This window comes from Siphateles boraxobius, unplaced genomic scaffold, assembly GCF_051911475.1.
Source record: "Siphateles boraxobius isolate OS27281-9 unplaced genomic scaffold, OSU_SipBor_1 18, whole genome shotgun sequence".
Taxonomy (NCBI): domain Eukaryota; kingdom Metazoa; phylum Chordata; class Actinopteri; order Cypriniformes; family Leuciscidae; genus Siphateles; species Siphateles boraxobius.
Genome location: NW_027508788.1, coordinates 10,126,212 through 10,143,744, shown reverse-complemented (window position 1 = coordinate 10,143,744; position 17,533 = coordinate 10,126,212). Strand labels below are relative to the sequence as shown.

Genomic DNA, 17,533 nt, shown 5'->3' with positions numbered 1-17,533 from the left:
CTGCGTGTGCTAGAGCAGTGTGTGGGGGAGAGATCGGCCAGGGGTCAGCTTTACAGATCACCTGAGGTGTGGATTTTGCAATCTGCTCTCCGGCTGCCCCGAGACTCGGGAAGAGAGGTGGAAAGGGACAGGGCCACGAGGTGCATGTGAGCTGAGAAGGCTTGATCATTGTGGTTTCTCCAAGCACCAGCTTCAGGGCCTGGAAGACATTGAACGATCTGAAAGCCAGGCAGGGAACAGTTAATTGCTTGACAGCAATGGGAAATGCCTCCCTTTGCTCCCTCCCTCCCTTTCTTCCCCTCCCCTTCTCTCTCTCTCTCTCCCTCTCTCTCTTTTCTACTGTCTTCCCCTCTCAATTTGTGATGTGAGAGAGTGAGTGTATATAGGAGCCCAAACGCTCTGACAAGTTCAGAGTTTCAAGTGCGCCAGTCACACTCCCCATAGGACTATTTGTATTTCCTTTCCATTGTGGATTTACATTTTTCTCTCTTGTTTTGGTACTGACACAATGTCAGAAGGTAAGAAGAAGGAACGGCTTGGGAAAAAAAAGGGAGGAAAGAAAGGACGAAAGGAGAGCAAAGATCCTTCACAAGGTAAATAGAAAACATACACAGGGTATGTGCCAAGGGGGGTTCTGGGGTGTGAGACATGTGAACGTATCTCTTCCCTTGTCTTGTCAAAGCTTGCTGCATATCTTTGTCACACAGGTGGACATCTTAAAACAGTCAACGTGTAGCAGCATATCTAGCCTTTGTGGCTTAAGTGTGCAATTGTTGTATTAATGTGTGTTTTGCGTGCAAGCCAGATCCCCATTCAGTTTGGCGTGGTTGATAAACTCCTACTCCGATTTTCCTATGTCACGAGTGGTGGCGGCTTTTCCCAGCACTCTCAGCTACACCACTCACCTGCATTTTAGCCCCTAAAGAGTTGCATTGTTACCGATATTCAGCCAAATTGTGGGCTGCCTCTCATAGACTTTCGTTCCTCAAGTACTTGTAAAGGGCTTGCTCATGTTTCTGCACTGGTGCTGACTCTCTGCACTTCAGAAATTGGCTGCCACACATTTTCTCCATTAGATTGCACTTCAGGGACATGGTCGTTGCTGTGAAACCTTTCAAACGTCATGGCTTAGATTTTCTTGAATGGGGGCTGAAGAGTTTGAACTCCTTCTTTTTCCCTCTGCACTGCTGCAAGTCACGGCTTGTCACTGCAGTCTGACCCTGAGGTCGAGGAGGGAGACTCAGTAGGAGAGAGGCAAATCCCTTATTGCCTGGTCACATACCCCACTATGCTAGTTTATGATGGGATGATTCACACTTCTCATAGAAGATTCCCGTCTTTCCCCTGTTCCCAGAAACATTATGCCCATTAAAAGTGGCACATGCCTTATAGTTTTTAGTCAAATGTATTGAGTGCAATTCATAAAAAGCGTTTTTAAAAGGTTTCACTTTATTTTGATGGTCCCTTTAACACATTATGTTGACTATAAGTAACGTTGTATCTACATGTCTACTAACTCTCATTAGAGTGTTTGTAGAGTATTAGTAGACTGGTAGGGTTGGGGTTAGAATAAGTTGACATGTAGTTGCAAAGTCACTTATAGTCAGTAAAATGTCTGTTGGAGGACCATCACAATAAAGAGTTAGCAGATATTAAGCAGACAGTCTAATAGTCTAATGAGAGTTAGTTGACATGTAGTTGCAAAGCTACTTACTGTCATCAGAATTTTCAAAAGGGACCATCAAAATAAAGGGTTACCGGTTAAAACACTGTGACAGAAGTCACCCATTCACATGTCTAAATTTAAGTCCATTATCATTTTCTCTAAATCTCAAAATTCTGAAATCATTTTCATACCTTGAAACACATACTGTACTATTTATCAGGGCAGTACAACAGGAGGTATTAGATATGGTCAAAGCTGATATTTCCCATCTAACCAATGTGCATTCACTCTGGCTGTCAGTTTAATTAGATTTTTGTTTATTATATGAAAAAATATATTGTATATTAGGCAGAGATTTGAACCTGGGTTCCCTTGTATGTTAATCAAAAGCTATACCACTAGAATAGTGCATCTTATACTCACAAGAACAACTACTAAGTGTTCGTCACATTGAGGTGAGTAGCTGCTACAGTCCAAATGGCAGGTCCCTTCCGAGTTATTTTGAGTGCTTGGTAGAATCACCTTGATATTATACTCCTCAATTACATTAGCGGGTGAGGACAAGGAGGCTTAGTATTGTGCTGTCGTTCTCCCTCCCACAACTTTCAGTGTCTGATCCCTTCAGGATGGTGTTCTGTACCCTGTGTGCCCCGGGGCTTGATTTTTGAACTCTGAAAGAGAGAGTATTGTATTTCCCAGCTTTTATATGGTCCTAATTTCAGACGTTTGACACGACTGACCTCCCAAAACTAACACAGGAATAATTTAACAGTGTGCTTGTGGTTGTGTAAGACATAACATTGTATAGATGGTGGTTTCTTTTCTTCTCCTGTCTGTGGTCGTAGATGTACGTCAAAGTGTGTGTCATGTGGTAGAGGAGAACAGTATCTCAGAGCGATACTAATCACCTGTGCTGTGTCTAAGGAAACAAAGCACAGCTGTGAATTAAAAAAAGAGTGCCCAGGAGAAGTTTTATACTGTGCCTCCTGAGTGAAAAGACATTCGTGTTTAACCCTGTGTGTAGCTGTGTTTTTCTGGTTTGGTTTACACTACACCTTCATGCTAAATTTACCCGGGTCCTGATTTAGCTCCGTTCTGAATTTGAATTGACATGAAAGCATAGCGGGATTCATGACTGACTTTACAAAGTACTTACTGAATCAGAGAATACGCAGTTGATAATTCTGAGAAATGGCGTGCTTTCCTCTGTGATCTATATAAAAAACAAAACAAGCAAAAGGATTTTAGACTATATACACATTTTTGAAGTGATTGATTGTGTTAACATGTGGCTATATTTGGCATACGCACTACGAAACTGATTGCCAAGACCACACATGCATATGGCTTTCTGTCATTGTGTCTGAATCATTTCTCTCTGAGTGATAAACCACATTTTAGTTTATACACAAGAATATCTGGAAATGTTCCTGGATATGTTGATACAGATATTCTGCTCAGTTTTGTGATCATGTACTCTTCATATTGGTTGGGTTTTATTTAGTCTGTTGAATAACTGTGGCTAGATAGGAACTGCTGAGACTTGAATGTTCTCATTTGCCTCTCAGATTTTGATGGTCTCTTTAGATTTTCTGTGATATTTTTCAAGCTGTACTTATCTTGTTTATATTAATAAGTGTTTGAATAAGTAAGAGGAAACTATTAAGGGTTTTTTATGTGATGAATCATATACCTATTTTGGAAATTATAGCAGTGTGTGGAATCCTATCTGATTGGCAACACGCGAGAGGCGCATTGGCCGTGGCTCTTCATGACGGTTGAATCACACAGCCCGAAGTGTTGAGAGATAGCCCGGCATCTCCTCAGGCTATAGATATTTATTGTTCCTCTAAAACAGGCTTTGCCTTCAGTAAAAATGCATACGTGTGAATTGTGTGTGTGTGTGTGAGACTGAGAGGTGAAACATGCTACTTGTTCAAAAGGTATATCCCCATGTGAAGAAATATCCTGGAGTTAGGAGGGTATATCCTCATGACAGAATGTTTTGCACTTGTTTATTTTTGTACCTTTTTTTTGCATGCAGAAGTGTTTCCATTTCCAGAATGGATGAGGAAGTGTTTCAGGATCATGTTTGGCACAAAAGGAATACCTTTTTTAACTAAGTTGTAAAGTAAGCCTTCTGTCAAAATGTTTTAGATTATTTTATTATTGTTAATAATCTTATGTTTGGCAAATAAGGGGTGAATTTATGAAATTATTTCATCCTTTTTTTGTGTGGTATTTCAGTCCAAAAACAAAACCACATGAAATCTAATAATTCACATAATTCAATTAAGTAATTGTCATTTCAGCAGAAACATGGCATTTTTTAATTTAATTTTGCCTTTTTTAATGTAAAACTCTCTATATAAAGAACTATTTGATTGGTGCAATAAATGTCACACTATTACCACCCGCAGAAAGCATACAATAAATACAATTTTATTATATTGTTTATATTTTCGGTTTATTTTTTCACAGCGATGGAGAAGAGCATTATATATCTTGCGCTGTCTACATTTCAAAGCACATATTCAATGTTGATCACAGTGGTGGAGGAATGCTGTACAGTCCCAATAAAGTATGCCAAATTGAGGTAGTGTGCTGCATCACCTACAGCCAGTACTCAGAAAAGACCTCATGTCATGCAGTATATGTTCACCACAACATTTTTGCATAAAATATTTACATGTACAAATAGGACTATTTACATAAGACTGAATTATGTACTCAAACACCTGACAGTTCCTTCTTAGTCAATTCCCCGCAGAATATTTATTCAGTATGCTAGCATTTAGATTTTGCTTTGTAACATCAGAAGAAAAGCAACCGAATTCCATTGCACAAGCATATTTGCATTTTTGCCCCGTTTTGAAATATTTCTTGATGAACCAGGTTTTATGTGCCTACTCGCCAATACAAGCACGTGTTTGCTTAATTACAGCTGAGGTTGCAACTCTACTTCAAATGTTGTTTAATTTACTCAATTTGCCTAAAAACTTAGAAAGAGAGAAAACTGTACACTTGATTTATATCAAACTTGGGTATAATTGGTATGAGTACTATGGAAGCTTGCTAAATATATATATTTTTAATCGCAATTACGTATTTACATCTCGCAATTCTGACTTTTTTTCTCAGAATTGTGTGATACAAACACGCAATTGCGATTTATAACATAAGAATTGTGACTTTTAAACTCGCAATTATGAGAAAAAAGTCTCTTTCCTCAGAATTGGAGTGTATAACTCGTAATTACGTGTATATCTCACAATTCTGACAAAAGAAGTCAGAATTGCGAGACATAAACTTGCAATTGCACAAAAAAAGTCAGAATCGCAAGTTTATATCTCGCAATTCTGAAATATGTATAACTCGAGTTTGTATCTTTCAATTGTCAGATTGTCAAAAGTCAGAATTGTGAGATAAAGAGTTGCATTTATCTTTTATGCCAATTTTTTTTTTCGTGGCAGTAACAAGTTTCTATAGAATACAGTGAAATGGAATTGTTATTTTACAAAAAAATCAAATCTATTGAAATAAAGAGAAGTCTTATTAAATCTGCTGCAGCAGGACCCTAAAATAATTCTAAAATAAAGTCCCAGTGAAGCAGGGTTGCCAGGTCTGTGCAACAAAAGTAACCCAATGACCAGTCAAAGATGGACCAGTTCTCCATCACCCGGCTGAATTCTTCACTGAATTTGTACGTCTGGGGGTCGTTTTTTGGGCTGTTGGAGCGCCGAAATCGTGCTTACGGGGGTGGAAATCAGCTCCTCCCCTTTTAACCCCCCCCCCCCCCCATTAACGTTTAGTTTATATCACAGCTCGTCCAGAGCCGTTGAGATGAACTCAGTAAAGCCCACTAATCTCTAACCATTTCTCCTTCTCATATCCTCCCTTACTGCTTATTGCTTTAAAATATAACATTCTGTGCAGAATTCAAATGGGTCCAATTCGTTTTGTGGTGTGCGTGAACTCACGCATATGATCCGCTCTCTAATATTGTATCTCCTGCCCGGAGCAGACTGTGTGCGCGTTGCGGCGGTTCGCGTGACACTAACGTGAAACCAGACTTCATTCGCTCCAATGGAAAGCATATTTACACTGTCTGAATCATTCCCTATCCCCTGTATAGTGCACTATGTGCCATTCACCATGTAGAAAATATTGATTTGATGATTTTAGCCTCAGCTTCAGTGTCCATTTATAATGTAAGGGGCCGGGACGCTTCGGATTCTAGAGAGCATTTGATTGGAGAGAAAATCTGATGATTTTTTGAATGCTTTTATCTTCTAGATGTTAATTTTGTCATTGTTTTGGAGCACACTTGCTTATAGACAACAGTAAGGCTAAGATAACATGTGCCTACTAAAAACCAAAAAACGTTAGTTTTGATTTCATGGCGACTTGGCAAAAATCCAGTGAATTATTTTGTGTTGTCACTCTCAACAGGAACAGCCATAGACACAAAGTGAGATCTTCAAGAACAGACACATGCCACACACCCGTGTATAAAACATACACATCCAGCACGATTCTGCATCTTACTCTGACAGCTATTGCGTGAGGAATTTTCTTGGAATACTCAAACTATGTATCCAAACAAGATATGTGTCATAACACGAAAGTGAAAATAAACATTCAGTTCCTTGGAAACAGCGGGAAGGTGAACGAACTGCGATTTTTGCCATGGCTAGATAGCAAAGATTGTATGGTTATACCTTTTTTTTTTCATAATCCTTCCCGTTCTCCTGACTGCAGAATGATTCAGGCAGCTTAAACCGAGCTTTGGCACTGTCCCTCAGGTTATGCATTTCCAAGCCGTTTCTGAATTACAGGCAGGGCCAGCAAGACCGTGTCATGTGTCTAGTAAAAGTGTGACAGTTGTGTTAAAGCTCTGATGAAATATGCTACCTGAGGGGTGGTATGGAGAAATAATCTACATACTCAAGAAGCACAAACAAACATTCCCGCCACAGTAGCATAAGACGCATTGCTGTTAAATGAGCAATAAACTCTAAGAAAAATGGTTTTCTTTCTCTGCTGGTGATTATTTAGTCTGTGTAGTGCTTTATTCTTCCTTAAATTGAGACATGATTATGCGTGATTTATCTCGTGCACATGTGGCATTAGTTATGGCTTGCCATTAAAGTGTGATTTGACAGTTTTCAGCGCCTAGTTTAATAAACCACATACTTCTGTTTGATCTTCTTTATGAGTCTGAATAGTCTAGAATGCCATGGTGTATGACTACATAAAGCTCTGAGTATTACTCTGGAGTCGGAAAAACATGGAACGCACAAATCAGATGCCCCACCCTTCTTATCTGAACACGGGCAAGTATCACCCTGCATGTACAAAAGCTTGGAACAAGATGCCTCATGTTAGTCATTCTCCATAGAACCCTCACATACATGTCATATCCTTAAACTCGACCTTCTTGATCCCCAATTCGACCCCAATGCACCCTACTTAGCCAGTATGCGTCTGTCGCTCACACTTAAAAAGTCTCTGTGACAGATGTTGGGCATGTAATGCAAGACACACACTTATCCGCCATACATTCATCATAGGATGTGTTGCACAACACAGTCACTCCAGAGGCATGCTGAGTAATGATGCAGGTGCCCTGAGTTTGGGGTGAGAAAAAGCTACAATTTAACAATGGAAAAAAAGAAAAGAACATAAGTTGCTTACTCATCCAGCTTCGAGATAAAATCACTTTGGGTCACATACAGGCTCAGATAGCATTGCTATCAGGTTGTTTTTCACGTGACTTTGTGCTGGGTATCGTAAAATCAAATTCCTACAAAGTTTTTTTCTGAGCCAGTCGTGATGTTTGTTTCTTTATTAAACATCTTAAACTTTTCTGTTTAATTAAATGAAAACTGTGCTTGTTGCATTCAAATGGGTTTTCAGGCGATTAAATCAGTATGGCTTTTAGCACAAATATACAGGGAGACTACAGTGTGTTTAAACATTTTGTCTAAGGAATTGCGTAGCTGGTGCACTGTATCCCATCGGTCTATTGGCCTCTAATGGGTAACCACAGCAGTGAGCATTAAATGGTGTGGAGCAGAACTACATCGGACACTTGGTGGGTTTTCTGAGAGAATGCACATCACTAGAGGCTGTCATGGGAAACCTGAGACGTTATTCAACTGGCAGTACAATCCAAACATTGTGCCAGAGACTGTCATGTTACTTTGAGGTACGCAACATCAGAACAGACTGCACCGTTCAGACATGAAAGCAGAAGTTCGGATAAAACATCTGCCTTTACTGGGACGGGGAATGGGGACAGTTGTTCCAAAATTAGGATGACTGATGATTATTTTAGAAACCTCTGTCAAGATTGTAATTGATGTTAATACGTGTGTATTCTCATGTGTTTACTTTTTGATGCTTGCCATCTTTTGCAATAGTAGCTGAAGACTTTAGGCATTGATCGTGTGCGTTGTCAAGTAATGAAGAGACAGCCATTGTAAAAGTGTATTGGCCTATATGGACTCACTTTGGGGAGGCCCAGAGAGTTACTCAGACTCCTGCCCCAGCCTTGGGGCAGCATGCGCCCTTCTCTCATCCAGGACAGTAGGGTACAGCCAAAGAGCATCGCCCAGTTCTGCCCTTCGGTTGTGGAACCGCAACTCTTTGAAGCCCCATGATTACTGTCTGAGACTGCATTAATCCCATAATGCATTTCCTGAGTGACTATGCATGGCAGCGTCTGGGCATGTGGCAGCCCACATGTAGCAACTTCATCTCCTCTCAGTGCTGTTGTCCTCCATTTCGCTGGGGTTTTGACTGTTGTCTGAGATTGAGTGTCTCTTTAGGATTTATGAAGGAGCTGTCATCAGTGGCTTGTTGCACAATTTCAAAAGACGTGTAAAGGACAAGCTAAGTCTCTCAGCTTAATTCCAATTTCTTCTCAAACAATAGTGTTCCACATGTTTTTTTACACAGCTTTTATTGAAGCTCATTGACGTCTTGGGATTATGAATGGTATTGGATGAATTTTGTTGATAAAATAAAGTCACCAAATCATAATTTCTAGGGTTTCCTTCCTTCAAAATACTGTTGGTTAACTATGCTAAAAATAAAGCTAACTTAAGCTACTTAATTATTTTTAATCAGAGCAATGTTTTGGCACAAAACAATGCATGATCAAACTAATAAACAGCTATAAACTAGAATACACACTATTTTTATGTAACTGAGTTGAAAACATATAAATTAAAGTTTAGTTACTAGTGTCACTAACATAGTTAGCTACTCACCAAAACTTGAATCACATTGTTGTTGTTTTAGCATGTTCACATGTGTTGTCAAGTTTATGAAAGCGAAGAGCAGCTCGAAATGCGAGTGTGAGTGTTGTAATTGTGCTGCATTGATCCCTGAGAGCCGAGAGAGCTCAGCGCTGGACTGCCTCACACTGCCAGTGTCTCTGGTGACATCATCTGGCCAGCGAAGAGACTTTTCTGGATTTTTCTCTCTCTGCGTCCCTCCCTTTCTTTTCTGATCCGTCACTGCATCAACCCCATTGGTTTTATAAATAAGAAAGTACTGTAACACAATATTCTTTCTTTCTATTGTTCAGCTGCTGCTCCCACACTGAAGAATATGACGAATCCTGTGTTGGTGGACGAAGGAAGCAGGCTGAGTGTGAAGTGTGAGGCCTCTGGAAACCCCACCCCGGAGTATAAGTGGTACAAAGATGGCGCTGAACTGAAGAAGAGCAAAGAGATCAGAATAAGGAACGGCAAGTGAGTCAGCATGTCCACTAGCCCACACCAGCAGAAGCCAACCTCCAGTTCTAGACGTATATCAGAAGTTCTCAGACTGGATTGTGACCTTTTCATGATGAGACAAGAGCTTAATTTGGGCAGTGTACTAGAGACTGCCTGTGCTCTTGCAATTAAAGTGTTTCTATGTCTATTATATTGTTAATATCACAATTAAATAAATGGTTCACAAGAAATGAAAACTCTGCTGAAAACAACATTATTAGTTTAAAATGATCTTAGCTAGTTTAAGTTGGTCGTGTCTCATCTTATGGGCAAGCTAGTCTCCCAACATGAGGATTCAAAACCTCTCTAAAACCTGGAAGACTGTTTTTTTTCCCCAGCAGGGAATTCTTTCTTTATTATTATTTAATTACTTAAGCTAATGTCATTCCTAAATGATATAATGGCACAAAACAATTCACACACACACAAAAAAAAGAAATCATAATGATAAAAAAATAAAACTAATAATACATATAATTTATTTAACAAAAAAGTAGACATTTTTCAAATTTGTAATAAAAAAAATCTTTATAGTGACTGAGGTAATCTTTGAAAAGTAACATCCATCAAAGCTTCAACGCTGCATTCGAGAACACAATATTTTTAGTGATTAGTGACTTTAATGTTTGTCTGTCCCTCACGCAATGCTTTTGTATAACTTCTAAAGACATGGATAATATCACACAATTAATATGGAGTACACATTTATGATCCTCCGTTATATAAAATGAATATGATAGAGTTGTGCGAAGATTCTTAAATACCTACCTTTTGGTTTCAATAAAAAATATAAAGGTTTGGAATGACATGAAAGTGACTAAGTGGTTTCGGAGAGATCTAGGCACTGTATGTGATTGGCTTGAAATGATCTACAGAACAGACATCATAAATAAATGATTAATGGGTAAAGGAGATTTGTGTTTAACTTCATTGATTCATTGCCCATGTTTCAAAAAAAAAACCACCCGTGGCTGTGCTACAACAATGTGAAGCTCCCTTATAACAAACCAGAAGACTGGGATTCTCAGAGTGTCATATGGCTCTCTTCTATCTCTGTTTATAGGACTTAATTTATACTGAGTTTTTTTTTCGGAGAGTTTCTCCCTCTTCCATATGAACTGTATAGTGGAATCCTTGACTCTTTCCTGTGTGTCTTCTTCTTGAAGGAAAAACTCCAAAGTTCTGATCGGCAGTGCAAAGCTGGAGGATTCTGGGAATTACACATGTGTGGCAGAGAATACTCTGGGGAAGGAAAACGGCACCAGTACAGTGCACGTACAAAGCAGTGAGTACAAACTTTTGTTTTAAGTAGTGGATCAGCATGTTGTACAACAGAGAAGAAGACAAGAGTGTGTCTTTGCTGATGGGCTGCGATCATTTTTGGTGAATACTAAATATATATTGCTGACAATGTGTCCTGATGAGAGATGAAGACGTGTACGTGAAGATCACAACATGGACAGAATCCTCAAAAAAAGAAGGTGTGTTTGTATGTTTACGTCAGGCTTTTGCGCATATCTGTAAGTGCATAGTTGGCTGCTTCCAAGCTGAGATTACTCCTGGTATCTCACCCCTGATAGAAAATCTAGTTTAAGTTGGTATCTGGGTTTTGGAACATGGTAACTAGTTTCTAGCTGGCCTGAAATGTTTTTTAGCTGGTCGAGCACCCACAGTGTTCTCAAAACCAGATCGACCAACTTAACTGAATGTATGAACAACTGATGTCGGGTTTTTTGCTGATCCACGATGGTCTACTAGCCTAGAGACTTGCTAAAACCCAGATACTATCCTAAGGTGGTCAAGATCATGTTCCAAAAACTGAATTTTGCAGCAGGAATGACTCAAACATTTTGAAGTTGCGTGTGGAAGTTTACAGCAGGGTTGGGAGAGGTGCGTGCATACATGTGTTTGTGTATGTTTCACTCTGATTGTTTGTCGGCATGTCAGGCACCCCAGAACAAGTCTCACAGTGTCACGGCAGCCAACTTGCGCACGCACACACACACACACACACACACACACACACACACACACACACACACACACACACACACACACACACACACACACACACACACACACACACACACACACACACACACACACACACACACACACGCGGATACGAGGAAGGTGGAGGCAAGACCAAGCCCATCGGAGGTGGTGTGGCCCCAGGCTCGGGGAGGGGCCTGCCTCCAAGACAGTCCTCAAAAAGTGAAGATAAAAAAGAGTGCAACATGGATCAACAACCTGAATGAGGCCACCACCAGTGAAGCGCTCAAGTGCCCAGGGGAGAAACATAAATCTAGCAGCTTAGGAAATACCTGAACCTAATTGTACGATACACTGTTTTCCCAGCCTCCTAGATTCTGACGGTGCAGAAAAGGGCGATTCTAGGATTTCTGTCTCAGGGGAGGTCGTGCTCCACCTGAGCAGGAGCTAATGTAAGGAATATTCCTTGCCTTAAGTGCAAGAGGTCACAAGTTAAACTCATGGTCAACTGATCCTTTTAATACAAACGTTAAAACTACATTTAATTGTTGGTAGATGCATATCCACTCCATGAAACACTTTTTTTTGAAACACAGAGTAAACAATAAAAAAAGATAATTCTAGTAATAAACAAGATATAATGTCACATTTACGAGAAAGAAAGTTGCAAGATGTGAAGTTGCATTTATGAGAAACAAAGTCACAATTGTGAGGCAAAAATTGTGATAGTGAGATATAACGCTGAATGGTGAGACATGAAGCCACATTATGAGATACAAAGTTGTGATTGCAAGAAACAAAGTTACACTCGCCAGGTTTAATGTAACAATTATTGGTAACGCTTTACAGGAAGGTCGCATTAGTTAAGGTTAGGTAATGCATTAAAGGTGCAGTAAGCTATTTCTGTTAACTGTTGATATTTGAAATCACCAAGACAAACACGGCAGGATCACACCTCTATCATGATGCCTCCGCCCCCGCCCCCACATTCACATACACGCTACGCAACACAGGCAAAGACTATGGCAGAATCTGCGGATTTGCCTGTCGTCCGAGGGTGTGATGTCATCAGTAAGTGAAAGCAATATGTGTTTCTGTGATGGTTCTGGTTGAATGTCTAATTGTTATTTAGCTCCTCTACTCATTACTTACCGCTCCATACATAACTGGATAGTCCATAACTAACATATTAAAAATGTGACAAGATTAATGGGTTGTAGCGAGCACTAATAGGGGAACCAAAAGAAAAAAATATATATTAGGAATGTTATCTCACTTTTCGGACATACTTTGGGAGCCAATGCTTGAAACAGGCGGTGGAGGAGGTTTAAACGTCCCAGGCTTATAATAACAATAAGAATGCAAATAAAGCAAACAAGCGAAGATGACACACAAGTATACATTTAAGCAAAAGCATGAGGGTTGAGAGTATGAGAGTTTTGGCTAAGTCCCCTCAATCTGCCAGACTTGCCGACTGCAGCTTTAAGGTCTCTCCAGCGCTGGAAAGCTTCTCCGATATTAATGTAGGTCCTACCTCTTGCCTGATTTTAACCCTTCTTTTTAAAGTTATATTTCCCTGGCCTTTTCCTCTTTTGTATATTATCTGCCATCTCTCTCATTCTATAGTCTTTCTGCTAATGTCTGTCTTGTGCATGGAGCTCTCTCTCCTCCCCCATCATGAGTATATGGGGTTAACCCTTACAGCTGATTGGCTACAAGTGTGTTTTGGTGCTCAGTCCGATCCACTTTTCAACAGTGTTTTTCAAAAATCACTTACTATACCTTTAACAACTTACAATGACAGTATATTTGTTAAGCTGCACTCACACTACCAGCAACTTTGTCCACTGAATTAGTTTTCTTGCCACTAAAAACAAACAATTTTGAGGGAAAAGACTACATATAAATGGAATCAGTACATAAATGCTTAATATTAAAGATGAACAAGAAACAGCGAGTGCTCTTTGCATGCGGCTATTTATCTGCATTGAAAACGCACAAGTGCCGGTCTATCTTGGCTTGGAGTCAACATGGCGAATACCACCGTATGTACACAGACGCGTATCAGGTAAATTCAGGATGATTGGGACACTTTTTCCCTGTCATCCCAATGGCAAAATGTGTCCCAATCAACCTGAATTCACCCTAAGAAAGTTGTTGACTGCGAAAATGAACTTCTCTTGCCTCGACACTCCACTGCAGGATGTAGTTGATGGATCACGTGTGCTCCACTTACTTCACTCCTATTGGTTGTCACTCCTCAAAGTCGCTCTTCATTTGCATAAAGTTCAACATATCTTGTCGCTGGATACTCCTACATCGCTGTTGCTTGGGTCGCCGCAAATCGACAACTCTCTATTGAATTGAATTGAATGGCATCATATCGCTATGTCGCTGGCAGTGTGACTGCAGCTTTACAGTATTATACATTTTTTGTTAACATTAGTTAGTCACCTTGTGGTGAAAATCAAGCTTTTAATGTTTTTTATATGTCTATGTGCAAATTCATAAGTCAACACCATTGCTGAGTGTTTTTAAGACTGCAGTGAACCAAAGACATTCTCAAAATCGTGGTTTGAAATCGCTGGTGTTTCTGACGTCACAAACTACCTTGTAACCAATCAAGTCAACGTGTGATCGTCAACAAGTTAATTTCTGAGCTGGTGTGAGTGAGTGGAGGCAGGGCTAATTTGCATATTCATAGAACCACGTATGATAAATGAGGCAGGGGTGTAGTTACAAAGAAGCTATTTAAAAAAAAAAATCAATATGCAATTATGGTGATCAAAGATGATTTTTAAATGATAAAATTATTGACTCCAGGGGGACTTTAATATAAATACAACTGTTCATTGTTAGTTAATGTCAGCTAAGGTCCATTAAACAATATTAACAGAGAGAACTTTTGACTTTGATTATGCATTAGTAAATGTTGAAAAGTATTTTTAATTGTTAGTTCATGTTAACTAATGAAGTTATCTAATGTTAATAAAGGAATCCTCACAATAGTCTCACAGTCGATTCACAAGAGCCGTTCGCTCAGCTAGAAGAGTCGGACGCGTTTACCAGCTTTACCAGATGTAGTGACATCATGTCAGAATCACAAGTAATAAAATAACTAACTTTATCAGTATGAATATAAATAATTAACATGGCTGTTAGTACTCACTATCAAGCTTGCATATCGATACTGGTAAAGTTTAAAATATTTTACTAGCTCGTAACGGAATCAAACTCAATATAAGGCAAAGCTATAAATAGCTTCATTGATACACGTTTGCCGTTACTATCAGTTACACTGTGATGAAGGTGAATTTGTAAGATTCATAACATAAGATTGTTTACAGATAAACTGAGTAACATACACTCAAACACCTTCTCACAACTGCATTGCAGACCCAAGATAATATAACACACACACAACATTGTATAGCACATACAGATACAACATAAAGACATTATAGGTAAACATATGTATAGCATATAACAACAAACCAAACGTGAACAAACGGAGCAGGTAGAGTTCAAGTTGAAAATAGGAACAAAGTTTAGGCAGAGGGTAAAGCTAGGTATAAAAATAGATCCCCTAAACTTTTTAACCTAAAGTTAGATTTGGCGAAATTAAACAAAACAGCTTTCAACTGCAGATAGGCCTATTGCTTATGTATCGTCTCAACCCTGGCTCACTAACAGTAACGTTATACCAGTCGACACCAAAGTTACACTGTCATAGCTAAGCCAGTACCGTTTGTTATGCTACATAACGTTAGGTAGCTATATTAGGTAGCTACGTGTGCTAGTGATACATGCTTCATAATAAATGCCATCAAAATGAAAACAGCAAGATTACCTGTCCAGCAGAAATAAAGCCATCATGGAGTCACTTTTCAGCCCCTTGAGATCAATCAGTTGTCTCCACCGCTGGAAAGCCACGCCGATATTGACTCTCGTATGATTTCTTTATTTATCCAAAGACTTTTTGTTCATAGCCTTTTCAAATACTGTCTTCCTTTTTTTAACTTGTTTGACTTCGCTGCCTCTATATGCAGGTAACGTTACTGAGAGTTTTGACTCTTCTTTCTCTGCCATAATTGTTATTACTAGCTTCCGTGCCTCTTCAAACGGGTGCGCGCATTTGGGCTGCTCCAGTATCAGGAGAGGTGGTATCCATGGTAGCGAGGGAGAGTGACAGTCGCCCCAGCCAATCATTTCTTTCGTCCCGAATGGAATAAAGAGCTGTGTTTATTACAGTCCTGAGAGAACTACAGAAACTTGATTTTTATAATTTCTTTTCCAGAGTACTTACATTTTAATTATACACTGATATATAAAGACAGTTTAAACAAATTTGGAAAAAAGTATTTTGGGGATTTCTACCTACAATACCTTTAATAGGCCCTATTTTAACGTTCTAAGCACAGGGTCTAAGCACACGGCGCAAGCGCACTTTTGCTAGTTTAACAATGGGAAAAATGGTCGGTGCACCCAGCGCATGGTCTTAAGGGTTGTTTTATTCTATTAATGAGTAACGGGTGTGTTTTATGCGTAAAGGGCAAAAAACCAATCAGAATGTAATTTCCCATTCCCATTCCCATGGCGGATTCGCTATTTACATGGTGAAATTGGCAAGTGGAAAGACTGAACGCGTCTCCAGAGAGCAAACGGATCTGCTCGTGCACGAGGTAAAAGCGTGCAAGCAGGCTATCTACGGGACAAGCCATATTCCACCATATCTTTACACAATATTAATCTTTTACATTTGAATCCTTTTATTTTTAATATTTGGGATGTTTGTGAGTGTCCCTGTGTGTGCAATAAGCAGAGTGTACGCAAGTTGTGGACCCGCCTATAGGCGCACATTACTAACTTCAGTTAAATAACAAAAAAAATTTTTTACAGTATACAATATACAGTCTATTTCAGTTGCCTCAAAATAGCAACGCGCCAATAATGCGCCCGAACTCTCCTCGTTATCAGACCATGGGCGCACAAATGGGCGCAAATGCATTTGCTATTTAAACAATGTGGCGCAGGACGTGAAAATGATAACTGCGTCAGGCTGAAACTAGCAAAAAACAATTGTGTCGCGCCTGGCACTGCATTGCGCCGGGTGTATGATAGAGCCCAATATCTAAAAGTCACAATTAATGCTTGGCAGAAGCAGGCAATCAGTGGCAAATTTTGTATTCGTATTTTATTCAAATTTTTGCATCACGTTGCAATGCAGAATATTTGTGACAAAATGGAGAGCTCGGGTCTGGCATCTTTTATGATGCAGATTATGCGGAGTGCTTGCACTGTTTGTATGATACTCTGTTGAGGAGGACACAAGTTTTTCATTTATTCCAGTTGCTGACGAGATAGATTTCTTCCTGAGGTCATCGGTAGAGTGGCTACTGTTGAGAAAGGCTACTCCGTTTGCCGGCCTGCAGCAGCTGTGCGCAACAGCGCTATCTGTGAATCTGCCTATGAAGAGGAATGAGAGATGGAGAGGTCTATTTAGGGAAAATAAGCATTGGGTTGGGGAGGGGCTGTAAGGGAAAGAAAAGAGGTGGAAACCGAGAGCAAAGGAATAAAAAAGATGGAGGGAGAGCAAAAAACAGAGCAATTAAGAGGAGAGCCAGATGCTTTGCAGAGGCAGCTTTTACAAACCAATTTTATAATGCAGTTGTGGATCACTGGCTCTGTCCAGGCACTCGGCCAATCGTGTGCTGTCTCTCACTTCATCAGCCAATCAGATCGCAGGACTCCCAGGCGTTTTTTTTTTCACTGCTGCACTATTGGTATGACACAGGAAATTAATCTCTCTTTTCATAAAGGCTGTTTTTCATTTTCCCTTTTAAACAACTCAAGTAAACACACACATGCATATTTTGGCTCTTCCAGCAGGACGTTTAACAAGATAAGTGAGCTGAGTAATTGGACTCATTAATTATAGCTGATCTGGGCTGAAGTTTAATGCCGTTCAGGGGAGGTGAACTGAGGGTGTCCAGAGACCCTGTGACCTTGGGACTATAATTAATGAAGACAAACAACAGACTATTTTAGAGCCCACCCCCGGGGTTGCCTCCGTAACACTGCTGCTTCT

General features: G+C 39.8%; 1 protein-coding gene across 6 annotated transcripts in view; it reads left to right on the top strand.

The window, feature by feature from the left end:
• The first annotated feature begins 319 nt into the window (after positions 1-319).
• Positions 320-17,533, top strand: part of nrg2a (neuregulin 2a) — a 60,670-nt gene continuing 43,456 nt past the window's right edge. For 5 of the 6 annotated variants that reach the window (XM_077233418.1, XM_077233416.1, XM_077233413.1 and 2 more), the window contains exons 1-3: positions 342-593; positions 9,264-9,429; positions 10,620-10,738. In XM_077233418.1, coding sequence (XP_077089533.1) covers positions 509-593; positions 9,264-9,429; positions 10,620-10,738 — 370 coding nt within the window. In that variant the 5' untranslated portion in view covers positions 342-508. Of the gene's footprint in view, positions 594-9,263; positions 9,430-10,619; positions 10,739-17,533 lie in introns of all 6 variants that reach the window. The other variant, XM_077233417.1, reaches the window with a different exon arrangement.